The sequence below is a fragment of the Eptatretus burgeri genome, chromosome 15, assembly GCF_056783735.1.
Source record: "Eptatretus burgeri isolate ZD-2024b chromosome 15, Ebu_testis_v1, whole genome shotgun sequence".
Lineage (NCBI taxonomy): Eukaryota > Metazoa > Chordata > Myxini > Myxiniformes > Myxinidae > Eptatretus > Eptatretus burgeri.
Genome location: NC_140975.1, coordinates 58133544 through 58160814, shown reverse-complemented (window position 1 = coordinate 58160814; position 27271 = coordinate 58133544). Strand labels below are relative to the sequence as shown.

The 27271-nt window shown below is 43.4% G+C and overlaps 1 protein-coding gene across 6 annotated transcripts in view; it reads left to right on the top strand.

Annotated features, from left to right (window-relative positions):
• Window positions 1-27271, top strand: part of ANAPC1 (anaphase promoting complex subunit 1) — a 125236-nt gene that overhangs the window by 53106 nt on the left and 44859 nt on the right. For all 6 annotated transcript variants that reach the window (XM_085856166.1, XM_085856165.1, XM_085856167.1 and 3 more), the window contains 17 exons: window positions 1358-1449; window positions 2159-2307; window positions 2935-3010; window positions 4856-4892; window positions 5088-5176; window positions 5309-5481; window positions 5615-5895; window positions 6081-6199; window positions 10681-10952; window positions 13540-13774; window positions 15713-15804; window positions 16148-16282; window positions 16527-16609; window positions 18207-18285; window positions 23849-23923; window positions 24096-24181; window positions 24354-24444. In XM_085856166.1, the coding sequence (XP_085712292.1) occupies window positions 1358-1449; window positions 2159-2307; window positions 2935-3010; window positions 4856-4892; window positions 5088-5176; window positions 5309-5481; window positions 5615-5895; window positions 6081-6199; window positions 10681-10952; window positions 13540-13774; window positions 15713-15804; window positions 16148-16282; window positions 16527-16609; window positions 18207-18285; window positions 23849-23923; window positions 24096-24181; window positions 24354-24444 (2164 nt within the window). The remainder of the gene's footprint in view (window positions 1-1357; window positions 1450-2158; window positions 2308-2934; window positions 3011-4855; window positions 4893-5087; window positions 5177-5308; window positions 5482-5614; window positions 5896-6080; window positions 6200-10680; window positions 10953-13539; window positions 13775-15712; window positions 15805-16147; window positions 16283-16526; window positions 16610-18206; window positions 18286-23848; window positions 23924-24095; window positions 24182-24353; window positions 24445-27271) is intronic.

Genomic DNA, 27271 nt, shown 5'->3' with positions numbered 1-27271 from the left:
CTTCTGAGGTCGGCAAAATGAGTGCCCACTTCCTGGGAAGAACGAACCATTCGAGTATCCTGCGTCGGAGCGGCGATCCGTTCAGGATTGTGCCCCCTTAACCAATGGAGAACTGACAGCAGCCCTATGCATCTGAAAACGTGAAAGTAGTTTTCTTATTATTATTATTATTATTATTATTATTATTATTATTATTATTATCCTTCTTCTTGCTCTTCTTATCCTCCTTGGCCATAAATTTGTTTTCCAGTTGATGGAAATTCCTTGTTACCTTCGCATTCTGCGAAAGGTTATGTTTTGGTCGGCGTGTATTTATTTATTTATTTATTTATTTGTTTGTAATCTTGTGATTCGTATAACTCAAAAAGTATTAAACCGAATTGCATGAAATTTGGTGGGATGATTGGTTATTAGCCAGGAAGCATTCGATTAGATTTTGGGATCATTCGGGTCAAAGGTCAAGGTCACAAAAAGGTCAAAATCGTCTTTTTACGATAACACGGTCAATTTTTATTCAATTTGCATGCAACTAACGACAAAAAGTTCAGAATTCAACGCCTCATCTTGTGATACGCAATATGACACAATGACGCCCATACTCTTGTTACCGGTTAGGGGTCAAAGGTCAGGGGGGTCACGACCTTGAAAAATATGCGGTTTTTGTCATAACACGGTCAATTCTTGTCCGCTTTACATGAACCCAGCACAAAAATGTTCAGAATTTAATGCCCAATCTTGTGACACAATGACGTCATAACACATGTCACCGGTTGGGGTAAAATGTCAGGGGGGGGGTCACGCCCTTGAAAAATATGCGGTTTTCGGCATAACTCAGTCAATTCTTATTCGATTTGCATGAAACCAGCATCAAACGAGATTACCTTCTCTTGTTGAAACGTTGTATTCACCGAGCTTGCGAGTGAAGACTCGCCAAAACGACGTGAGTTGATTGTTGTTCAGTCCGTAGCCCCCGAAAGTCGGGGGGGGGCATGACATTCTAGATATGTGGTTTGTGTCATAAGACCATTCATATGAAACTAGTTCCCCACACTCATACCAAGAACAAAAAAAGTAGTGGCGGCGAAGGTATGCGCTCTATGAGTGCCCGTTCTAGTTGTTTGTGCATTTGACTGCTGAGACTTGTTCCTCGTCTTCACTTGCGCACACACAAACTATCGCATTCCCTCTGACGATGTGGATAATTATCGGCTTTTTCGTGCAGGTGAGGCAGGAGGTTCAAATCAAAGTCGAGGCAAGTTGTTTGTGGCCATAAAAAAAAAAACCTGTTTATTGCTGTTATGTGAACTGAAGAAGAAGCTTCATGCAGGTGAAGGAGCTCGTTTAATTTCCATTACAGACACCTCAAGCTGGAAGCTTATTGCCAGCATTATCTTTGTGACCAGCCCTGCTTGGTGGAGACCTTCAAACACGTTCCAGCTCAAAATGAGAGTAAGCTTTTTTTCCCCCTTTCTCTTTCGGTGTTACTCTCGTATGGCTCTGAGGAATGATTTTATGACTTTTTATTTATTTATTTTGGGTGCTGCTGAAGACCCGAGCCATTTTTTTTTCCAGTTGCCTCCGTTTGTGCCTCCGTACATCCATTATTAGTTGTTGTTTTTTAAACTATGATAAATTGTGAGCCACCGAAAGGATTTCAACCAAACTTTGTGCAAGTGTGGACTGTAATACAAAGAAGGACGTTAAATTTTTCAATAGATCAAAGTTCAAAGGTTGTGTGCCCTTTGAAAATCATTTTGCACACCATAAATCGAGTTAAAGGAGGTATCTGATGTTGTCTCTCTTCTACCCATCTCTCCCACGTTCGCTTTCATGTGACCTTTAATTTTTCAAGTGGCGTTTAATTGACATCAAACGTAACAGTGGGTTCACATCTTTGGTGGCTGAGGCACATCCATTGTCGCATTTGCATCAAATGATATTTTCTGTTTCTTCCTTGGTATTAGCAATTACAAGTGTCTGTTTTGCTTTGTGAATGTATAGATACTATGTCGTACTCCAAAGAGAACACCGATTTTATTTGTTTGTTTGTTTGTTTGTTTATTTACTTGTTTTCTTGAGGATCTCTCGTCGATAAGGTTTAAGCATTCCAACTTCCTTGTAATTGATGGCTCGTTTTTCTTGCGCAACACCTCAACAGGCCCAACCACTGGGGCTTTGCAAGCAGGCATTCTTCCCACACACCCGCCCAGCATCATGCGCTGGCTGTGCCAATGCCTGCATGGCTTTCCACCAGCTCCGTTTCCCTACATCCCCAGAGTGTGCAAAAGGACACGCATAATCATCTTGGTGGGTCATTGAGATTGCTGCAACACTTTGTGATTGCAACCCGTGCTATGTATTTTCCGTCTTTGACACCTATCTCGTTCGGACGGGTCGTATTGGTGTTGCAAGTCTTCAGTCATATGCCTTGTACGGCCAATTCAGCTAAAGCAAAGCGTCGAATGTTTGTTTGATAGGCTCAGTGATTTAACGGTATTTTAACTCGGATGGTTCTTGCTTCCTTTGTTTCTCAAGGTATTTTGATCGGAATTTAGGATTGTTGTGATGGTACTTCCTCAACGATTTGATATAAATAAATGGCAGACAATGTTAAGTGTGCAGGAATGACAGATTTCCAACCCTTCCGCTTGCCCCACTCAAACCAATAATATGTACACCTTCCATCTCCTCCACATGACTCCTATCTCCTCCAAACCTTCCTTTCCTTTCTCTCCCCCACTCCTCCCATACCACCTACCCACCCTCCTTTTGGTCTTGTATTATCCTACCGGATGTGCTTCTGATCTATTAAAAAATAAATAAAATTCTTACCTATGTGCCTTCCTGTCCCTCCCCCCCCACACTTGTTTACAGCACTGTAATTACTATGTGGCTCATAATTAACCTCTGAAGTCTATTTCACTGCTTTTTCAGACTTACGTACTTTACATCCGTGCTGTCACTGAACGGACCTTGGATTCATCCAAATATCTGTCCATAATACCAGCAGGTATGAAATGCACTACAAAGTAGGAAAGTACTAAGACATTTGATGACAAAACAGCATGTGTATTGATGAAGCCCACACTATTTGTTGTTACTCATAACTACAATGAATTGGATTACAGAGATTTACAGTCATACCTTTATTAATGCTGCTGTGTTGTATATAAACATATCTCTATCTCTCTTTCTCTCTCCATTTCTATCTCTATCTCTATCTCTCTTTCTCTATCTCTATCTCCATCTATCTATCTTTCTTTCTATCTCTCTATCTCTCTATCTTTTTTTCACCGTCGGTGAAGGTGGGCGGAGGTTATGTTTTCACCCCTCTCTGTTTGTCTGTCTGTGAGCACGATACCTCAAAAAAGTTGCAGCCGGATTCGGATGAAACTTGGTGGACAGGTTGGGTGTGCGACAAGGATGAATTCAATTGATTTTCATGAATATCCGGAACCGAGAATTTGAATTCTTTAAAGTGATTCTTCACCATTGAGAGATAGGGCCAAAAACGACATGTATAGCATGTCGTCTCAAAATGTTGTCGATTCGTTTTGTCGGTGAGAAAAACGAGCCAATTTGATTTTGGTTCAGCTCCAGATGCAAATCCAGCCCATCAGTGGGATACAAAACATAAACTGTTCAACCGGGTGGAGGTGTGCGCTCTACACAGTGCCATTCGAGTTTTTGATATCATTAGCATTAAAAAGTTTTTTTTTTGTTTTAAATGTATAAGTTGATTTGAAACATTTATCATTTGTTCACGATCATTATTTGTGCTGTTATCAATATCTCAATGAATTTCTCCTGTATCGCACATCGGGAAGAAATCGCGCTGTCTGGAATGCATCTCCATCGAATGCCATGTTATAATTACCTTATTTAGCATCGTTTACAGGAATGTATCCCTGCCGTTAATCTAGGTATGCCGGTACATTTTTGAGATACCGATTGGTCTGCAAAGGCATTACACTCCAAATTTACATGACATGCCAGACCCTTGCAGAGAGGAACACTCATTTTTGTTGTGACCAAATTGAGTGTGTGCATCCTCCTGTCACATGTTTGCTTTACAGCTGTTGAAAAATTGATTTTTATTTTTTATTTTTTGTATCACCCCACACACACAAAGTGAAAAGTGGGGTTAAGCAATTGGTTCATATCCATCCGCACTGTCTGTCTGTATTATCAGTTTATGATCAAGGGACAACTTGTCTAAATCAAATGTTATATTCCTATTCATGTTCAAAATATGTCTTTTGTTTTCCTGTACCTTGGCTTAAAATTCATCCTGATTGCACATGCGCAGGGAGGAGTGAGATAACATTTTTTACTGTCTGCCACCCTGGCAATTAAACAGTAATTGAAATTCATTACAAACAGGGAACTTATTGTTTTTAATGACATTATAAAGGACACAAACAACAGGCACAAGTAACTAATGTAACATACTAGATAGGGTGATGTACTGTCAAAGACACTGCGGAAATGGCGGTAAAACACTGAATTTATTTATTTATATGACTTTTACAATCTTTATTTTTAAAAAATTTAATCGTAGTATAGAATTGAATATTGTAGTACACAAATTGCCTGTCATAATACTTCCAAGAACCTCCAGTTTTACAGTCTTCAATTTACATAAAGGTTCAATTGGGTGGTGTTCTGGACTGCTTCTGGATTACTTCAATAACATTAAACTTTTAGATTTTTTTTTTCTTTTTCAAATGACCGTTAAAATTATTATTTTATTAAAATCGAAGTATAACACTGTATATACTGTACTTGAACACTGCATGGGGTATGGTATCATGTTCTATGAACTCTCAAGTTGCATTGCTTTTTGTGTCCCCAGGCCAGGGCTGGCCTCAGTTTGAGACAGGCTGCAGTAGGTAAGCTTTCCTTTCATTCATTCTCGCCATTGTCTTGCAATTCTCGGAACGGATCCGAGAATCAGCCAATGAGATTTGTTGGGGACCAAGCAGTTCCCTCCTCCATTGAATTTATTTTTATTTGTTGTTTAACATGCATTTTTAAACATGATGACCTCTTTTGGAATTGGCTGTCTTACTTTGCCCTTTCTCAAGAGTGAATCCTGAAAGACTTCAATCGGAATCAACAAAAAACTCCTCCTTTAAAAGCAAGCACATTCTCATCCATTTCCTCGTTAAGCAAGGTTGGTATCTTAACACCACCAATTTTGATTGAGTATCGGCTTTTCCGATGAACCGCCTTAACTGTTTGGGATGATCTAAGCGCATCCTTTCCTGCAAGCTAACCGAAGCCATTGCTTGCACTCGTTCTTCAGGCTTCACTTCCACAGACCTGGCCACATTGCCATTTGGTGTGGCACTTCCACTGTGGGAAACGCTCTATCGCAGCCGGCCGTTTGCCTCCATAAATTGGCCACAAGAAGCTTCAGAACTTGTTGGCAGGGAAGACCTTGCTCAACAGGCTCACAGGGCTATGGTTACGGAGAAGGTAAAACGTGGCCTTTCTTGCCAAAATTTGAACTTTCCCAAATTTGATTTACATTTCTTCCATTCGTTGAAAATTTAAGGTGCGTGCGTGCGTGTTTCTTAGAACTTTTTTAAATTTTATTTATTTATTTCAGCTCCAGAGCTCAGAAAAAGGCATCAATGAGAAAATACTGAGCATGTTGAGGAGGACCACAGAGGGCACAACCTCTGCATTGGCCGGCAGTGATGAGGAGGAAGAAGGTGAAGACGGAATGGCCGAGTTGGTACGGGCTTTAGAGCCCAGCATGTTGTGGAGTACTGACCTACGCCTGCTTGAGGTGCGACGCTTGCTGCAGAGCTCTCGTCCTGTGCGGTTGGGTGTTGTCCAAGTTGTTGACATTAGTGACCATGAGTTTGTTGAGGTGAAGGAGGCCAGGTAAGGCTGCATATTTCCTTTTGTTTTGTTTTTTTCACTAAGGTTGAGTGAAAATGCATTCCACAAATACATGCCTCATTTGTTTCACTCCTGTTTCAGCTTATTTTTGCTGAACTTAGATTTTCTACTTAACGTGCTTTCATAAACTTCAGTTATCTATGTTCACGTCTGCCTCTTCCTGACAGACTGCTGCAGCTGTGCCAGCGTACGATGGCGTTGCCCGTGGGGCGAGGAATGTTCACTCTGTTCTCGCATCATCCCGTGCCCACTGAACCCTTACCAATTCCTGAGCTCAATCTTACAGGTTTGTATTTAATTGTTCAACCTTGTTTTTGGTAGGTCTCTAATGTTCATGGAGATAATAGACTTGTCCCAGGCAAGAAAAAAAAACTAATATATTTTTTTTTCCTGGCATGGTTTTCTCTTTGGTTCCATCATCCTTAGCTTATGCCCTTTCAATTTAGCTGAGGGGCTACCCTGAATTTGGCCTCAAATCCAAAATGTCCACCAAACTCAACTGAATTTCACTTTGCGTGTATTTTTGGTTGGAATATCTATTTTTGCTGATTAAATTTGTCTTTTATCTGGATGCATGGTAGAACTTATCAAATCACTTTATTTTAGAAATTAGTGAAATATGTAGTTGACAAAAATGCAATATTGCCACCAATATCCATTGAGTCTCTCAACTTGCTGCTCCGAAATCATTTTTCAAATGACAGAATACTCTTCTCTTTTTTTTATTTTTTTTTGGAAAATACTGTAACGTCCATGGGACTTGAACAGTCCCGCTAACGTAGAATGAGCCGAAACGATGGAGGCGGTTTATGTTTTATAACCCAAAGTTGGCGGTTTTAATCGCTCTACCGCAAACGGGACGAGGAAGGTGGCACGAGTCGCTTTTCACTGAGTTAATAGTGTTTATTTCTCTAACCAGAAATAATAAGACTCGGCAAGAGGAGGGATCCGGGGCGATTCGACGGGATGGTGGTGTGGGTTCGGGCGTGGGGAAAACACAAACAATTCCAATGGATATACAAATCTTAAACCCTCTAAGGCGCCAGGTACACACACACACACACACACACACACACACACACACACACACACACACACACACACACACACACACAACATAGCTGGTCCTGGTGGTCAGGCTGGCCCGTGGTGTAGACTCAACAGTCCCTGGACTGGCGTCGGACGAGCTGGCGTTGCGCTCGTCTGGTGCAGGAGACACCGTGGTGCTGTCGACCTCCTGGTCCTGGCCCAAGTCCGCTCACAGCCGCCAGGGAACCAGTTCTGGCGCCAAGTTGCGAGCAGGAGAGGGAGGCAGGTCCGCCCGCCGTTCGACCCCGTACTCCGAGCCAGCAGAACCCCAGAGCCAACCGAGGTGAGGCACGAGGCACAGCAAGGCCACGAGACACGATGAATCCAGGAACGAACCAGCGCAACAAAACAGCACGCTCCCGGCACAACAGCCTCCACCAAAACGGTTTTTCTTTACCGATCTTCTTCCTCCCACCCTTTTCCCCGAACAGAACCTTTTTATCCTCGAGTCATTGTCACTTCCAATCGAGCCGTTTTATTGGCCCTCTGCCGTCGCCTTCCGCCAATCGTGATCACGGGGCGGAGCCATCCGCAGCACTGTCCTGTGACGTCACGGCAAGCCTCCAGGGAATACTAACAGGGTTTACGCAGACACACTTACCCTATCCCGTCTCCCTAACTAATTACGCGACAATTATCATTTCCCCCTTGAAGAAATGGACATTTACTAGACAACTTATCACCACTGAATTGCTACTTATTACATTGAGATCCTGGTACAACTCGAACAGCATGGCATACCTAATTAAACATCCTAATTACCCTTTGAATGCATACCCCCCCCCCCCTCAGACGTAACAATACTTTTCTCATTGAAGGACAATTTTTTTAGAGAGTGATAGCAACATAAGGCCTTGAATGAATATCACTGAACATTCACTACTTGTGAGTTAGCGTCATGTTTAAATGTTAGTGAAACTCTGGCACTCGTGTTACTGTACAAAAGAAGCATTAATTTGTTGTTGTTTTTTTCGGACGTTTTAAAGACTATAATCAAATTGGTATCATTAATAATGACAAAACTAACTGTGCTGTGTATTTAAATGTAATGAGCAACTCCTGAGTTCAAATTTAAAGACACACATAGTCCACTAAGAGAAACAGCAGTTATCCAATAAAAAAATTTGCAGCAAAAAGAAGTGCACAAGTGAGAATCAGTTTGGTCTGGTGGCCATTTTGGATTTTGAGACCAAGAGCAAATCATTCCAAAATTTACTAATTATATTATTACGGATCTGGAAACCATTTGCATTCAACATACAGATGTCCCAAAAGTCAGTTATGTCGTTAAGTATGTGTGTAGTCAGATCCCCTTCTTTTGTCTAGTGGGAGAATCAAAGGCGTATGTTGCGATTTCTTTTAGTTAGGTTATTACATCTAATAAACCATCCCATCTGCATGACCCCTTCGGCCCATCACGCTCCATCACCACCCGCTGGCTGCTCGTACCTTGACTTGCCGAGAGGGGGTCTGGCGGTTTCAGTTCTCGGCTCCAACGAACATTGCAACTCTTGTACGATGAACATTGCAACTCTTGTACGATGACCTTTGCGGCGCTGATACTGTTACTCGTCGAGAGCGAAGCCACGTGGAGGAGTACCTGGGGTCTCCTGGCAGGGGCCGAGGCCCCACCCCGGAAAGGTGGGCCGGAGGACCCTGTCCAATCAGAGGCGGACAGCGAGATGCGTTTTCGCCAAGGGCCCCTCCCCGTGGAGAGAGGTCAATAAATCTCCGAGATCCTCTGTAAAAAAAGGGTCCGGTCGAGTTTGCTTTCACGGTGGATGTAACGGGTCGAGTTTGCTTTCACGGTGGATGTAACGGTCGAGCTTGCTTTCACGGTGGCTGTAACGGGTCGAGTTTGCTTTCACGGTGGCTGTAACGGGTCGAGTTTGCTTTCATGGTGGCTGTAACAGGTCGAGTTTGCTTTCACGGTGGCTGTAAGCAGTCAGTTTTGTTTCACGGTGACTGTACGGGGTTCTGGAGTTTCACGGTGACTGTACGGGGTTCTGGAGTTTCACGGTGGCTGCGACGAGGAGTTTTAAGGAAGGACAGAGCGACCCTGACCTCCCTCCGTGGACCCCGAGTGTTCACAACCCGAGCTCCGCCATGAACCACGAGTCCCCACGTGCGACTGGGGACCGGACCAATGACCTTTGTCAGGTGCCACATCGCGGAGCACACCCTTCCTCCAACGGTCAGGTACACCACCGAACTCTGACCCCCAGCTTGTCTCTCTCCACGGTTACGAGGGTCCAATAAAGGCTCTGGGTTTCTTTTCATTTTGTGTGTGTGTCTGCGTGTGGGCCCGTCTTGTAAGTAGATCTGAATAAGTGTTTTTGTTCATTGTAAATATTCCTTCTTGCATATTTGCGTTAAGTCTTGCTTTGTCTTTTTATTGAAAATAAACATTTGTAGAAATATTCACAGTCTGTTTCTGTCCCTTCTTGAATTGGTCCAGCATGGTTCGGATCTGAATTTAGGCAGGGTTTTATCCCCGATAATCCGTTCATTCCAGCCGGCACGGTTTTGGCAGTTTCCGCTCGGCTGCACCCGAACCGGAGTTGGTAGTCGGTAGTTGGAACTCTACCGCAGTCGGTAGAGTGACCCGGTTTGAGCATGACGTGCCGAGGGCGTGGTTTCCCCGGTAGTCGAAATCGCGTAGTTAATTAGGTAAATTGGTTATAGACAAATAGACCCTACACTACGCGGTTGAGATATTGGCGGCCACGGTCGGTTAAACGACCCGTCGGCTCGAGGAGTTATCCGAGCGACGGCCTACAATTCCGGGGAGTTTGGTGGGAGATGACGCAAGCTTTTCCCACCGAGTGGTCGTTCTCGCCACCGACCCCCGGCCCACAACAATATATACCCCAACATTCAACCAGAAAAAAGAGTATTCTGTCGTTTGAAAAATTATTTTGGAGCAGAAAAACTGAGATTCAATGGGTATTGGTGGCCATTTTGGATATTACCGCCATATTGGATTTGAGGAAAAATCCAGTCTGGCCCCTCAGCTAAAAAGAAAGGGCATAGGCTCAGGATGGTGGGAACCACTGAGAAAATCTTGTCAGGAAAAAAAATGTTTTTTTTGTTTTGTTTTTTTTTGTTTTTTTTTTTCTTGGCCAGGACCTGTCTTCGAGTATGTGTGTGTGTGTGTGTGTGTGTGTGTGTGTGTGTGTGTGTGTGTGTGTGTGTGTGTGTGTGTGTGTGTGTGTGTGTGTGTGTGTGTGTGTGTGTGTGTGTGTGTGTGTGTGTGTGTTGTTGGTTGTTCTCTCCAAATGCGGGTTTCAGAAGGTAGCACAGACCCCACCCTGGTCTGAAAGTATCCACCTTCGTATGCACGTGGCACATAGCACTAGGACGTTCGGAGAGAACAATGTACTTGGGTATTACATTAAAAACAACACAGTTTATGGGATTTAAAACTGTTATTCCAACATGAATATGGTGAGACTTTAAGGGTTTTTTTTTTTTGAAGATAAGTGCTAGAAAGTGAGAACAACTTTCCTGATGCACGTAATTAAAAAAATTGCGATTAAAAAAAAATGACGGTCGATGCAATGATCTGTTTTCTTTGTTTGCTGAATTTTACGTCCTTTATTTTAGTACAGTACTGTATTGAAAATAAATTGCACACAGCATTCCGAGCTCAATTTTGCGACTGTTCCTTCTATCCAGGTCGCGCACCTCCTCGCAATGCCACCGTCGACCTGTCAACCGGTAACATGGAACTTCCAGCCGACGTGAAGTATTGGCCTTTGTTCCACAATGGTGTGGCAGCGGGGCTCCGTATTGCCCCCGCTTCTTGCGTCAACTCGGCATGGATCATATACAACAGGCCACAAGGCCCAGAAATGACTGAAGAGTACGCAGGCCTGCTTATGGCTCTTGGCTTGAGTGGTCACCTTTGTGCGTTGCCCACTATGTATATCCATGACTTCCTGTGCAAGGTCTGTGGCACCACAATCAACAAAATATTTACAAGGTGGATTTATACTCTAAAATATTTTTTCCAATTAGTCATATTGGTACCGAATGTGGATTGAGGTTATGTTTCCACCTCTGTTTGTTTGTCTGTGAACAGGATATCTCAAAAACTTATGGACGGATTCGGACAAAATCTAGTGGGTAGGTTTGGCGTGTGACAAGAACGAATTAATTAGATTTTGGTGAGAATCCGGATCCGGATACTCAAATTTTTAAAGTGATTCTTCATCTTTGAATGATTGGGCCTAAAACTTTGAGTGATCGGGTGATAAGAACGAGCTGATTAGATTTTGGTTCAGGTCCACATGTACATCCGGCCTATCAGTGGGATACGAAGCGTAAACTGTTCGGCCTGGCGGAGGTATGTGCTGTTCGAGTTGCTAATATGATAACCTCAAACATTTGTACATGCTTTCAGCCATTCCCAATTTCCTATGTTTTTTGTTTTGTTGTTTGGTTGTTTTTTTTTTTTTGCGACAACATTTTATATTTCCTTTCAGCCACAATATTTTATATTATCAACCACATTGGTTTCTGTTTGTAATAAATCTGCATCTTGAAAGTGGCAGGTGCACATTTACCAGTTCATGTTACCTTCATCTCACAAGTCAAGGTAGGGGGTGGGGCACGTTCCCAAGTAGTGTTTTACTTAAACTTGTGGAAAAGGCTCAATGCCATCTTGAGTGTTCTGGGGGGCTTCACTCTCCCACCCCACTCCCCCCAACCACTCCCTCCAGTTGGAATATTGCTCTTATAATGCTTAGCTAAATTTATATAAATTAACCCACCAGTGCAAGACGGATGATAACTAGAAGGGCACTCGGTGGAGCGCATACCTCCACCACGTAACGCCTGATCCACGAGAACATATCAGGCCCAATCCATTTTTGAAATATCATGTTGTGCAGTACTATATCGTTTTTGGCCCTATCTCTCTCAAAATGGTGAAGAATCACTTTCAAAATTAAATAATTATTGTATCCGGATCCGGATTCGGATGTTCACCAAAATCAAATCAATTCGTCCTTGCAAAACCTGTCCACCTGTCCACCAAGTTTCGTCCAAATCCGTCCACAACTTTTTGAGATATCCTACACACACAGACAGACACGGGTGAAAACATAACCTCCTTCCACCTTCGGTGCCAGAGGTAATGAACCATGTGAAGTGGGGAGGAGGGGAGTGTGGTCCATATTCCCACTATTTATATGCATAATAAATAGAAAGCCCCTAATTGATTTTTAGCTTCCACTATGAATCTGGGAGGTCGGTGGATTGAACCCTGGTCGAGTCATCCCGAAGACTACAAAAATATGGTGCCTACCGCTTCCTTGCTTGATCCATAGCATTTAAGACAGAGCACAGACAAAGCAATGCTGGGATGGCAATGGCAAACCACCCAGTGTAACCCTTGCAAAGAAACTCCTTTGGCGGCACGGACGCTCTAAATCGTCTGGTGCAGGTTTAAAAAAAAAAAAAATTTCGATTTACCCATTTGTATAAAATGGAAATATAAAATAATTTTTCAGATATTAAAGTCCTTCCGAAATTCCCACGTTTATAAACATTTGTCCTACTTATAGCCGTTCACTGAACACACTTTGTCCCGTGTGGTCACTCAATTCACCATTGATCCAAGATTAGCGACCCTTGTTGATCCACCATTGCTTTCCTGAAAACATGTGGTTTGTCAAACACCGCTTTTTATTTAATTTTATTTATTTACCGCTCAATATTGTGGTGATGCTTTTTTTAAAAAAATTTTGTTAAAGATCCTAGGTAATTTTGATTTTCAGCTTCGCGCCTTGGGAAAATTGTCCAACTCTTTCAGGAGTCATTTGGATTCATCTTTCATTTTTCTACCCACAGTGACTCGGCATCATGGAAATGTTTTATTTGCCTTGCAGTGTTGATGTCAAACCATTCCTCAGATTTTTTTTGGCCTTTGCCTTTCATTGGTTAATTTTCATTCTGAATTTCACTAGTTGAGCAAGTTCGGAGTGGAGTGTTAAATGTTGTTCACCTGCCAGGACTCAATGTTATCAACAAAATTGGAAATGCACCACTTTACATCAACAGCGGTCTTTCCTTTTACGTTTTTTTTTTATGAGCAGGGGTACCTGGCATTGCCTGGGATTGTTCTAATCCTGTTAGCATTTTGGAGAAATAAAAATTCAATTTTTTTTTCTTGTTTGTTTTTGGTGGGGTCTTGAAACCCTTCCCTCCACCCACTAAGAAATGTGGTCAGGGATTATTTAAATACTATCTTTCACATAGCTACAAAGGGTTAGGCACTATAGAACATTTATTTAAAGAAATAAATAATTCGAACTTTCATTTTTATTTTTTTCAAAAAGTTATTTCTTGCTTAAAATACTCCCTGGCACTCACTGATGAACCTCTGGAAATTTGATTAAGATCCGTTCAGCCATCTCTGAGAAAAATGGTGACACACAAACACACAGACATATAAACTGCTCTCTTAAAGTATACATAGTGGTGACTATGATGGCTTTTGGCTCCCATCTGAATTTTCCTCCTTGTGTACAGAACCACAATATTGTCAGTGTGGGGTTACTGCTGGGGATTGCTGCAGCCCACCTCGGTTCTATGGACATGTCCGCCACTCGTCTGCTCGCTGTGCATTGGCCTGCTCTGTTACCTCCCAGCAACTCTGAGCTGGAAGTGAGCCACAATGTGCAGGTGGCAGCCGTAGTTGGCGTGGGTCTTGTCTACCAAGGCACTGCACATCGACACATCACCGAGACACTCCTCCGTGAGATTGGTACGATGTACATAAATGTACACGATTGTAGCTCTAAAAACATTGCATAAGTCACTGTTGTCTTTTCGCCCGTAACTTGAGAGGTTGGCTTGGGCTAACAGGATGGCCCAGAGGTACGCACACTCGCCTCTAAGCTGTCTAGCCTGAGTTTGAATCCAGACCCAACTAATAAACTGTCGTCTCGGTGTTTCACGGCCAGGGTGATTCATGAATGTGTGTGCCGTCCCCTCAGATAGACGTTAGGCGGGTGTCCCATCTGCCAGCATTCATTGGTCGATGTTAAAGATCCCATGGGATCCTTCGCGAAGAGTAGGTGAGCTATCACCGTCACCATGAACAACTTACAAATTCCTGCCCTAACCAGCAGAGGACAATGCATTTGCGGCACAGCCCCACCCTTGGCCAATGATGCGACCCTGCAGCCTTGTGCTGCATATGAACAAAGAAGAAGAAGAATTGAGATTGATTGTCACAATACTTTTTTTTTAACCCTCAAAGTCGAGGCTCATGGAGGTTTCTATTGACCAAAAAAGGGCACAATGGTAGGTACAAGCTAACATTCGACAGATGAGCAAACCTGTGAGACTTCAACACCTTTGTACATCTGATAATCGAAGACAAATGTGGACATTAAGAATGCTTTTATTGTCCCAAAAGAAACATGTAGCTGTTGATAACAATAACAGTTTAGACTGTGGACAGGACTCTAATGCTAATACATTTGGCCTCAAACATAATACGGCTTTTAAGAATATTATTAAACAACAAGTGAAATCCTTCAATACAGCGCGTGTGGTGAAGCAAATGAGTACACTAATGTTAAAATATGCAATTTATGCTTTTTCAGTTGAAAAACAATTAAAAAGCGTACTTAATATTTGAAATGTAAAAATCTTGTTATTATTGTGATGAGCACCTTTATATATAACAGAAGGAATGAAATCGTTCGATACAGCATGGCAGGAGGCCACAAAAGAATGATGTAAAATAAGAAGAACTTTGCTTTCGGCGATCGGCGCGAAATGTGATGGTGGGCGGAAATGACGTCTTTCGGCACGAAATGCGATGGTGGGCGGAAATGACGTCTTTCGGCACGAAATGCGATGGTGGGCGGAAATGACGTCTTTCGGCACGAAATGCGATGGTGGGCGGAAATGACGTCTTTCGGCACGAAATGCGATGGTGGGCGGAAATGACGTCTTTCGGCACGAAATACGATGGTGGGCGGAAATGACGTCTTTCGGTCGTTCGTACATGAGACGGGCGCGTTTCTTGCTTTTTTTCCGTCAAGCAATAAATTCAATGGTTTTCACATATATAACACGTTGGTTTCACAAATTCCCATTGAAATACTCGGGTATTTCCGTCAATTGTCACCATTTCGGTCTAGGTTACATCCTGCATCTACCAGACGGCCGTCATTGGCTGTCACAGGCACGTGGAGGAGGGGGGGGGGGACACCGGAGACGTGGTAGACACCAGGGACATTTCAAACTCGGTGCAATTGTATACAGCGCACGCGCTGTAATAAGGCCAAGTATGATGCGTTCTGGTGTATTTACTGAGCGGAAGGCAGGTAAAACTTCTGATAGCAAGTCACGGATGTCACCAATGTGTGCTGCAACTTAATTGGTCAATTACCTTCCTTTGCCTGGTAACTGGGCCAATCAATTCTTAATCTCTGTTGAATAGCTACGCAAGTATCTGTGCAATGAGGGGGCTCTGGAGATTCCATTCATAGGGGAGTACACTGGCTTTGACATTATGCTAGGTACCTCGACATTGCTCGCTATAAATTTCCAGATGCTCTTAATATGTCCCACACTGTTGTAGTCATCTCATCACGAAAAAAAAACTTTCTTTTGCAACCCTACCCTTCTGGTGTTCGCCCTCATTTCTCACACTGCCGGTTTTTTCCATACGACTCACCTCCTCCAGGTCTCCCTCCCGGCCCTGAAATGCAGAACTGCACCGATCGAGAGGCGTACTCACTCGCTGCAGGACTGGCGCTGGGCATGGTCTGCCTTGGGGTGAGATGCCATAATTCCCTCCACTCCAGCCCAAATGCCCGACAACATTCCCTAAATTGTGCTCCATGTGAAATGACGAACTGCAAACAGTCTTGATGACGTGGGTTGATACCTAAGATTGAGAGTGCAAATTTTCATATTTGAATCCATCCTACAATCATGTGCTTATGTTTTGGTAAGAAGTTGTATCGAGCCGTTGAGGCAAGTTGTACGTAATTTTAAAAATGCTTGATACGAAATGGGTCCTTCTCTTCCACGTTGAAAAATGTAATAGTGGCTTTCTTGTTTTGTTCCTGTTTACAGAGATTGACTTATTTTATTTATTTTAAATTACTGTGTTCAGCATGGCAGCAACCTGGTCGGCATGTCAGACCTCAATGTCCCCGATCAGCTCTTCCAGTACATGGTTGGAGGGCAGAAACGCAGGCAAGGAGGAGCAGGAAAAGAGAGACACAAATCGCCAAGCTACCAGATAAAGGTACTGGCTCTTCTTGTCCATACTTGGATTTTATTTTATTTGCTGATGGTTTGAAAATAAAAACCCTTGAAGGTGAAACCTCAACAATGTGGTTAACCCTTCAAGTCGGCTTCCTTCTATCGGAAGACTATTCAATGTGGTGTGTGTCCATTCGATTTACAATGCCTGATTTGTCTTGCGTGGAGGTCTGCGGGTTCTAAAGAGATCAGCACTTTGTGAAATTATTTTTTGGGTTGTTTCATAGGAGGGCAAAAGCATCAACGTGGATGTGACATGCCCAGGAGCAACCATGGCCCTCGCCATGATCTACCTCAAAACCAACAACAGGTTCGTTCTGTCCCCACCATGAAGCGTTTGTTTTAAAAAAAAACATAACATTAAAACTCAACATCACAATTTTGAAGTCCGTCACCGACTCCGCTTACCGGAGAGCTGCCATCTCTGTTAATGAGATTTATCTGTTCCGATTGTGTGGGCATTCGAGAGATTTGCTGTGATTGTAAATTGGCTCCACTGATTGAAGTGATGGTTTGTAGTGAAATTGGTTGGTGTTGCATGCAGTACTTACCAGACTTACACCAATTGGTGGATTTAGGTTGGTTTTTTTTTGCCACGTAATTTCCACAACGTACACCATGAGAGTCGTTTGTCGCCATTTTTCTCAGACAGCTGAACGGATTTTTGTCAAACTTTCAGAGGTTCATCAATGAGTGTCGGAGAGCGTTTTAATCACAAAAAAAAGAAAAAACTTTTTGAAAAATTACAAATAAAACGTTTTGGTTTTTTGGGGTTGGGGGGGGGGGTTAGCTCTATCATGCCGAAGCCTTTGTAGCTATATGAAAAGTAATATTAAATGATCCCCAACCCCATTCCTTATGCTGCAGTCACATTTGGCTCGGCGGCCGTAGGGTCTAAAAACTCTACGGCCACTAGCAATTATAGGGCGGCCGCAGTATTTCCACGGTCACACAATGTAGCAGTCACATTTGTTTTTATTTTTCGGGGAGCCGCACGGGGTATTTAGAAATTGTGGAGACCGAAAACGTGGGGGTGCCGTACGGTCTTTGATTTGATGTCGCACGGTGACCTTAGGGCATCCCTGCGGCGGCCATAGAATTTTCAAGGCAGACGCAAGGTAGCCTCAAGGTGCCCGCAAGGTGACCGCAGGGGGGCCCTTAGGCGAACGTGGAAATAGTGCGGCCGCCGTAATTTTTTGGGGGTTGGCAAAATTCATTTTTCATTGATAAGAGCCTACGGAAAACGCAGGAATAACGCAAGCCCACCGTACGCCCTACGTACGGTCGACGTGGAACACATCTACGTCATGGCTACGGCTTGTCGAATTGCTACGGCCAACCTAGAAATGAAAAAAGTTATAACTCCGCGCTTTAATTCCACGGAGACCCCTACGGCCTGTAAAAGATAGCCATACGGCGTAGGGCCACCCTGAGGCCACCTCAGAAACTCTGTGGCCGCCACACGTTTTTGTCAATTCAGGGGGTGGTATGGCCGCCTTATCCTAGCCGTAGAGCAAATGTGACTCGTGCTTTAGTGAGTACAGGGAAGTGTTTTTGGCACTCACAAAAAGTCGTAAAAAACACAAAATTATTTCTTCAAAGTGCCAACCGGATTAGAACAGCACCGGGGAACATCAGGTACCCCTGTTCGTGTTTAATACATTTCCTTGCATATGTATTCATGTGTGTATGTGTATATGTACATGTGCGTACATATATATGTATATGTATATTTACGTATTGGCGAACCTGTGCGTGCGTCCATACCATGAATTATTTTTGTTATATTTTCTTTGCACTTTCATTTTCCACTTGCATGTCTGTTTCGTGCTCAACTGTAGCATATGAACAATCATGGAAACCATTGTGCTGTATGTCATGTTGTTTTATTTTGCCCTTCACCAAAGGTCAATTGCCAGGTGGATGGAAGCACCGACAACTCAGTATCTGTTGGACTTTGTGAAGCCAGACTTCTTGCTGCTCAGGGTGAGTCAGACACAATGTATGTTGCCATGCGTTTCTTCACTTTTTGGTCTTGAACCGCAATTCAAAAATGATGCAATGAATGTCTGGGTTAAAACACACCTTGGAGGAGAAGAAGAAGAAGAAGAAGAAGAAGAAGAAGAAGACGAAGATGAAGACAGCTTCATGAAGTCCATTGTCACAGAGTCACTTTCTCAAAGTACAGCAGTCTTTTACAATGGTGTGACATTTGTGGATGTTTGGGCCAAGCCTTCTGAAACTTTCATGGAAGTTCCAGAAGATGCCAGAAAACCAACTCCATTTTCCAGAAATATCATCTATGGAAATAAAAGGCCGGTGTCTGTGTCTCTTTTCGTTTTGTCTCTCTCTCCCCCTCTCTCCCTCTCCGTATCATCACCAAAATCTTTAGTCGTAATTGGAAGTAAATTAAATGTCGTAAGCATGGCGAATGCTTTGAGAAAAGTCTATTTTTGACTCGGCTGAACAGAATAACAGGGTGAGGTTGAAGTAAATTTAGATGTGCTCAGTAGAATTGTAGGATATTGTTAACATCTCTGCTTTTGGCATCAAAATGTATTTCCAACTCCTCCCTTTATTCTGTTCAATCCAGTCCAGTCAAAAGTAGATTTTTCTCAAAGCGTTTTCCATGCTGGATGACGTCATGGCGTTCCGGAGCATAATGCTTCCAGCACTATATTCCGTCGTGGAATTGTTGTTTTGGTTGTCGTTCTTCGACCCTCCCTTCTAATGAAGTCCCATCACCCATCCTTGACAGGTATGTCAGCAGAATTCCAGCGCTATTCTGTCACGTGATTGTTGTTGTTGTGGTTCTCGTTATATTACTCTCCTGTCTTATCATATCCTGGGTTTGTGTTTTCATTTTTAGCTCACCTGGACTTTAGTCCGGTGAGCTGATGCGATCGAGCAGTGCCCGTAGGTGAGTCAGTCAGTGAGTCTGAAAGCACTTCAGTCATTATCGCTTGAACCAAACAACATTTTGATGAAACTTTGCCGCAAGCTTCATATCTGATGCTTAAGTCTGATCTTAATATCTGATCTGATGCTGAAGGTGTACTGACCCTTCCAAAATCTGTGCTCATTGTAGGGATCTATGGGAGGGAGGGGGTTTGACCCCCCCCCCAAAAAAAATAGGTACTTGCTCTCTTCTCTGAAACTACACACACGATTTCGATGAAACTTGACCACAACCTTCATCACCCATGATGTACCAAAGATTGTTCACGGCATTTTAAAAGATTAGGGTCTAAGGGGGGTTTGAGTGATTATTGCTCCTGATCCAGGTGGGCTTCAGGACACGCGGTACTCTTTTTATTTTTTGCTTCAGTATCTTCAAGCAGTGCAATTTTTAATAACTTTCAAGCGTTCGTGTTCACGCTCAAAACTAATCGTATCTATTTTTCTCATTTACGTCTTCTTCAGTTTATGCCTTATTCGATCAGAATGTTTCTCATTTCTTCAATTTGTATAAAACTATCCAGTTATATTTATAGTCTAGAAGCCAAAATCTGTAGCTAGCCTAGAAAATAGGTTCGCTGCTGATTTCATGTTAGAATGGTGCAACTGGTGTTTTTGAAGAGTCTAGGCATGACCAAGTCTAGTTCCACTTGTTGCCAAGTCTGCATCTGAATATTATGGCCGCCATGACAGTAATCAAAATGGCCGCCATCAGATTTAGTCTTTTTCTTACTGCAAATTGTACTAGCCAGAAATTTGTCATGATTGTGAAATACTCTGTAATCTGACACGAGGAACACTATTTTGTGCTTTATTTTTGTACTGGATCACAACTTTTCACATAATTGACAACTTAAAGACGAAATTGAAAATGCACATACGAGCAACAAATGTGAAAAAGAAAATGTTTAGCACTATTGATGGAGATGGGTTTACAGTCAGTCAAAGGTTATTTCAACAGCTGTCAGATTCTTTCTAACACAAAATTACGTTGCTTTGCAGAAGAGAAAAGTGTTGTGAGAACACCCAAGTACAATTTTCAGAGCTATTGATTGGCTTGTACACTGAACGGGTTCCGACAAAGGGCTTTGCATCCACATGCTTTCGTGCAAGGCAGTGCATTCCGTGTACATTTGCACCGTCGAGTTGAGCATGACCCACGGCATTTGCATGTCGTCAGTTCTACACAGTAAGCAGTAATAGGCTGTGCAGTCATGAGTCGCGGCTGAAATGTCTCGTTGCCATCTTTGACGACCTGTTCCCACCCACAGTTCTCAGGTGCAGGTAGATGTGGTTCAGATTCCAAGGCTCTTCTCCACACAAAAGTCTGGTAGTGCGCTCGCTTGATGTGTAGAATCAGAGCATCGCGAGTTGGAGGCAGATTCTCAATAGCTTTGGTCAGACTGAGAAACAGATCACATCTTACTCGCTGAATTGAGTTATCTTGGCCATGAGGGTCATAAAGCCTGCAGACAAATGACTCAGCATCTGCAATCACACTCTCATCAGGAATTTCCTCTTTGCCTCGGTTATTCAACAGGTGGGAGTTGTTTTGAAAGACAGCCCATGCAGAGCGCTTCGCAATTCCAGCAAACTGGCTTGTGCTGTCTGAACCTGTCACTGCATGAAATGCCAGAATTGACTCCCTCTGCGAATCTGGGATATTGATGGAGTCAATGGGAATGTAGTGTTGCTTTTTGGGTGTCCCTGCATTCATCCAGAGAAAGGGACTGAGATGCGGCTGATAGGCAACAAGGAGAATGAGGACATCAGTGTCCTGAAGCCACATGAATAATGTCTTGGCAGATGCTCAGAACTTTGTTCTTGGTATCTGTCTCATCCGCTTCTTCATTGTCCATCTTGTCAGTGCTGTCACCACCACAAAGAAGCTTTACAAGCATGTACAGGGTTTCAGGTACAATTCGCTCTGCATTTTCTGTGTTCAGTCCACCGATAATGCTATGCCCTGGAGAGTGTTTTACGTCACTGTAAATCTTTATGCCCACTCTGAAGATCCAGCTAAGGATTTCGTTCTCATGATGAGGCAGACTGCACTGGGCCAATTCATCTTCTTCAGAACTTTCACCTTCTTCAGATAAATCATTCACGGCGGTTCTCATGGCAAACTTTGTCACAGTTGAGGACGCAACTATGAGGGGTTTTGTGACATCCAATGGCTGCACGAATGTCACCTTGTCACTACCAAAGTGAACCTCCACTTTCTGCTTGAAATTGTAGCTTTTGTAGGCTCCAGCCTCAATTCCAAAACCATTCAATAACAGCATGCTGTAGTGTTCCCAGATGTTTTTCAGGGTAAACACATGTCCCTTCTGCAGCTCTTTCTCAAGCTGGTTCATCACATTTCTGAAACAGATGCTTTCAGGAGACTGGTTTTTCTCTCCACTCTCCTTTTTATACTTTTTGCGAAAAGAAACATAACACTTGAGGTGATATTTACCTTCAGCTGCCATCAAGTCTGAAACACCTGCAAACCTGTGACGCATGGTGGGGTCAAATTGGGCCAAACTAAGCATCCTGGATGATGTGTGATCAAATTCAACATTTGTCAGGACACCAGCTTTTCCAGGAATGTCAGTCTGGCAGAAAGCGCATTTTGACCAATCCATAGCGCTGTGCGCGGATCTTAGTGACTTTGGGACATGGTATTTCTCTGAGGAACCTGATGTTGTGGGTATCTCTTCTGCGTAAGTCACAGATTGTGGCTGAATCCTTGACTTCAGTCTGTCTATTTTTGTGCGTGAGTAAAGTCACTATAGCAGAATTTGTGCCATTGAATCTTTTCGACGTGCTCCGGTACAGAATATTTTCTGATTCTTGAGAATGAGTCAACATATTTAGCGTCATTATATTTCTCTCTTTCTTTGCAACATTCAGCTACAGTTTTCACACCAACGATTGTAGTCTTTCGAAGTGGCGTTGACTTGCTAGTTTTTGAACTGTCCTGGCAAATAAAGCATTTATTCCAGTCTACATGCTCTTCTTCTTCTCGATCCCTTGAACCCCCTGTGAGAAATCTTGCGGCTTTCATTTTTCAGTTAGTCCTGGGTAACAGAAAAACATACAGTTATGTAGTTTAGGTTCATTTTATAGCAAAGTTGTAAAATTCATTGATTGTGGTTTGTATAATCAGACATTCTAATTCGAGCCTGAACATTTCTTTAAAAATAATATAGTGAAAAACAAGTCATATTATTTTTAGAAAATGGATGGAGCAATGTTTTTTTTTCTATACTCCCATCAGCTCAGGCATGCTCAAAAACATGGAAATCGACCCTAATTTTGTAATTTCATGTCAATTTGCAGTCATGTCAATTCATGTCATGTCAAATCTGAAATATGACGAAAAGTGTATTTAATGGCGACCATTTTGTAAACTGTCATGGCGGCCATACTATCCATATCCAGAGTTGGCAACAAGTTGATTCTCGTTTCTGTGTGTCTGGACAGTCAATTACACCTGTTGCACTATTCTAACACGGAATCAGCAGGGTCGTACACTATTCTGCATTGGGCCTCCTGACTATTACCTGTTTGTTTGTGTGTTTATTTCTTTATTACTAGTACGTGTCCGTACGTGCAAAAAATAAAAAATTTCAAACCGCGTGCCAGAAACAACAACCACACAGGCCGTTCCTTCGCTCTTGCGTGGCCGTACGTGCATGCCCGTACATACGTGGCCGTACGTGCAAACCCAAAAAAATTTAAAAAAAAAAAAATTATAAACAACACACAGGCCGTTCCTTCGCTCTCGTAAACGACGACTGGATTGAGGCATTGTGTTTATCTATAAATGTGCATAAGAAATCGAGAAATTTTTGGAATACAGTAAGTCATCACTATCCGGAAGTAGCGCGTGCCCGTACGGAATGTTCACAGGCATTCCACGAATTATCGCTTGCATTGCAGTAACAACTGCTGTGATACTTACACACACAGAGTTAATTAAAATCAAGTTTACCTCCGTCTTTGCTAGCCATGACATTCGCTGCCATTGACCATTACCACTCCTACGCCACGGTAACTAAGACACCCTTTCCCCCATAGGCCACGCCTAGGCAGCAACGTGTCCTGTCATTGGTTTGGTAAATAAATGGCCATAACTTGGGAACCTCTTGTCTGATTAATATCAAAACCTTGAAAAGGCACATCCTCAGGTCCCCAGCAATATACCTGGCAAGTTTCAATTATATCGGACCAGCGGTTGTCGAGAAACGGCGGTCACACACACACACACACACACACACACACACACACACACACACACACTGCTGGAATTATAGATAGAAGAAATGACCATCAGGAGTACATAATGAATTAATTAAAAGGAGCACATTGCTGCATGAATATCGATAGTATAGGGCTGGGAAAGAGAGCTAGTACATGATCGTGACTCTGAAAATGCCATGCAGATGGCCATCTGGCCTTTCCACACCCAGAGATAACAGAGTAAACCCTCAGATATTGTATTTTTTCTAGATTAATGAAGGCAATGGGGGGAAAAAAAAAACAAGATGCAAATAAAGTTGTTAAAATTGGATCAATATCCTTATTTGTATCTTGCCTTCTGTAGATCCTGGCGAAGGGGCTCATTTTGTGGGATGAAATTGCACCGACGGAGGAATGGATTTGCAGCAACATTCCTGAGGTGACTTGTCCATCCTGGTCACGAGCCACCCTGTACTTGAAACCCCACACCACCACCTATGCGTCCATTCCACACGTCCATGTCCAAAACCGCAAAAAAAAACTGCTTTGATAATTGGCAATGAGCTTGTGACCCTTTAAACACCTCTCTGTAATGCTGTTGAAACACACAGATCGTGAAGCCGTACGGCTTAGGCCTGAAGCTTGATGAGGCACTGTCGTTTGCTGCCGACCGTGACGTCGACCTTCAGACAATGTGGTATGATGCAGTTCACTATTTCATGCATGTTGCACATCGGTGAAACCGCAATTATAAACATTTATAAAAGTGGAACTTCCAGACTTCCGGCAGCAGTCCTGTCATTGTTCACTTCAACATCAAACTGATCGTGCCATACGTTTGTGCTTTGTTTTCCCTGCTCTTTCTGCAGCCAAGCACACTGCCACATCGTGGCTGGAGCCTGCTTGGCAATGGGTCTGAGGTTTGCCGGCTCTGGAAATGCACTCGCTGTGAAATGCCTGGTACTTCAGACACTTGTATCGTCATCGTCTTAATATAATTAGTCCTCATGTAATGGCATGATAGCTCAATCGTTTCTCTCTGCTTGCCGTTGATCTGCCGTTTTTTTTTTTGTTTGTTTGAATCCACTTAATTTTAACATATCTTTCACCAACAGTGCTGTTTCTCTCCGCTCACTATTTTAACAGCAACAATGGTGCTGCATATTGAAGCATACCATGCTCCAGAGTCATTAAGTCTGCCCTTGCATTTTCTTTTACTTTGTATGTGAAGAATCTTGTGGAATTTCTTCTGAGTGCTAGACCACGTTAGCGTCTGACTCTCCAAATGTATGTCTTCATTTCACTAAATTGGTCAGCTCTTAAGGTAAAATTAGGTCCTTGAAAGGACTAATTTGTTTTCTTCCCTGCCCTGCCGCTGCCATCCTCCCCCCTTCCCCCATATGGGGTAGATAAATGGTGTGTGTGTGGATATATAACTTCATAATTGATGAAGTTGCACACACACATACTCACACACACATATACATACATACATATACACACACCATTTATCGATAACTTCATTTGCATCTACACTCTCTTCCTCATATGTGGTGACTTCAACTGTCATCCTGCCAGTTGGCTGGGTGTCATCATGCCTCTCTCACCTGCCATGGCACTTCAGAAAAAGACTTGTGTGACTCATTGGGACTGACACTATCTGTCAACTTCCTGACTCGGATCTCAACCAATAGTATTCCACCTCTTCTGGATCTGATTTTGACCAATTTCCATGAAAATATCTGCTGTTCTTCCTCCGTTCCAATCGGTTCATCTGACCATGTGCTTGTCAAAGTGGACATCTCTGGCTGTTATGAGAGAACCACCTCAGCACCGTCGAGTCTGGCATTTCACTCAGGCTGACTGGCAGGGTCTTCAAGCAGCCATCAAACTTCTAGACTCCCATCTCTACTTCCTCCGACATCAACTCATCCTGGGAATTCTTTCAAAGAAACTTGCTCTCTCTCATGCACAGATTTATTCCATCTCGTCTTCGGTTGTCCTACCCTTTCTCCAGCCCATGGTACACTGAAGCTTGTGGCGAGGAAGTTGTCCTGAAACAACTTGCCTTCGCCTCATGGAAGGCTAATCCAACTGAAGGCAATCTCAGTTCTTTCCACAAAGCTCAGAACAAGTGTGTGTCTACCTTCAGGAGAGCCAGGAAACAATATCTTTCGAATCTGAAGTCTGAACTCTCAAATCTGTCTCCCTCCTCCAAATCCTGGTGGTGTCGAGTTGTCTGTTTCTGGTGTATGTTCCCCCTCCATCCCCTCCCTTACCTCAAATGGCCACACTGCTGACACTGCACGTGAAAAGGCTGAATGCCTAAGCTCAGTGTTTGCTTCTAAATCTTGTGTCAAAAACCCATCGCTTTCGATACCCACCATACCCAGTCGCACCCAACTGTCTCTGGACTCTGTGTCCTTTTCTCCTGACAAGGTGGAGAGCTTGCTTTCAAACCTTGACTCAGATTCTGCAACCACTCCAGACGGCATCAGCCCACGTGTCCTAAAAACTTGCTCTGCTGCTCTTGCTCACCTCTCTGTTCTATTCACCCTCTCATTTGCTCAAGGTCATCTGCCATCTGCTTGGAAATTTGGAAACATTCCCACTCTGCATAAAAAGCTGCAAAAACATATCCCTGCAACTACAGACCAATCAGCCTTCTCCCAGTCATCAGTAAGGTTATGGAATCCATCATCGCTTCAGACATTAAATCCTTCCTCTTCTCCGATGGCTTTATTTCCGATCATCAATTTGGATTCAGACCAGGTCACTCTACCCTGGATATGCTGCTTCTGCTCTCCTAACAATGGATGGAGATCCTCAATGCCACAAATGAAATCAGAGCCATCTCCTTCGACATATCACATGCCTTCGATATGGTCTGGCACCCTGCTCTGCTCACTAAACTCTTCCTATGGTATCCCAGGACATCTCCACTCATGGCTCACAGACTTCCTCTCCTGTCGCAGTCAACGTGTGGTCCTTCAAGGAGTTCTCTCATCCCCTCTTCCGGTCCAGGCTGGAGTTCCTCAAGGTAGCGTTCTGAGCTCTGTTCTTTTTCTGGTTTTCATCAATGATCTCTCTGACTCTGGAAAATCCTCTTTATCTCTTTGCTGATGACTCCACCCTCTTCCGTACCAGCTGTCATTCCTCAGACCGGCAAGCAGCAGCTTCTTCGCTCTCTGCAGATCCGGATAAAATCACAAGCTGGTCCAACACGTGAAACATGTCTTTCAACCCTGACAATTGTCACACTCTCAATATGTCTCTCTAAAAGGACCGTTTGGAACCCCCCCCCCCTCCACCAATCCACTTTCTCAACAATCCTCTGTAAGAAGTCCTTTCTTTCAAGCTTCTGGGTCTCACTATCTGCCATTATCTTTCCTGGGAAAACCACATTTCCAACCTGGCCTCCAAAGCCAGTCGCCAACTGGGCATTCTCCATCATGTAAAGTCCTTTCTTGGCACACCTGAGCTCCTGATCACATACAAAGCTTTTGTCTGCAGCCTGATGGAGTACTGCTCTCCACTCTGGGCTGGTGCTCTCGCCTCTCACCTTTCTCAGTTTCACGCTGTGGAAACCAAGGCATTTATGATCATTGGTATTTCCCACGATGAGGCTGTCTTTGGGCCTCTCACCACAGGCAGGTCAGTGGTTTTTCTGTCTTGTACCATCTCCTCTCTGGCATTTCCCCCCCCCCCCCGCTCTGTCTGAGATATTTCCCCACACATATTTCCGCAGGGTGCCGAAGGTCTGCCAACATCCCCCTTCTGGTAAAAT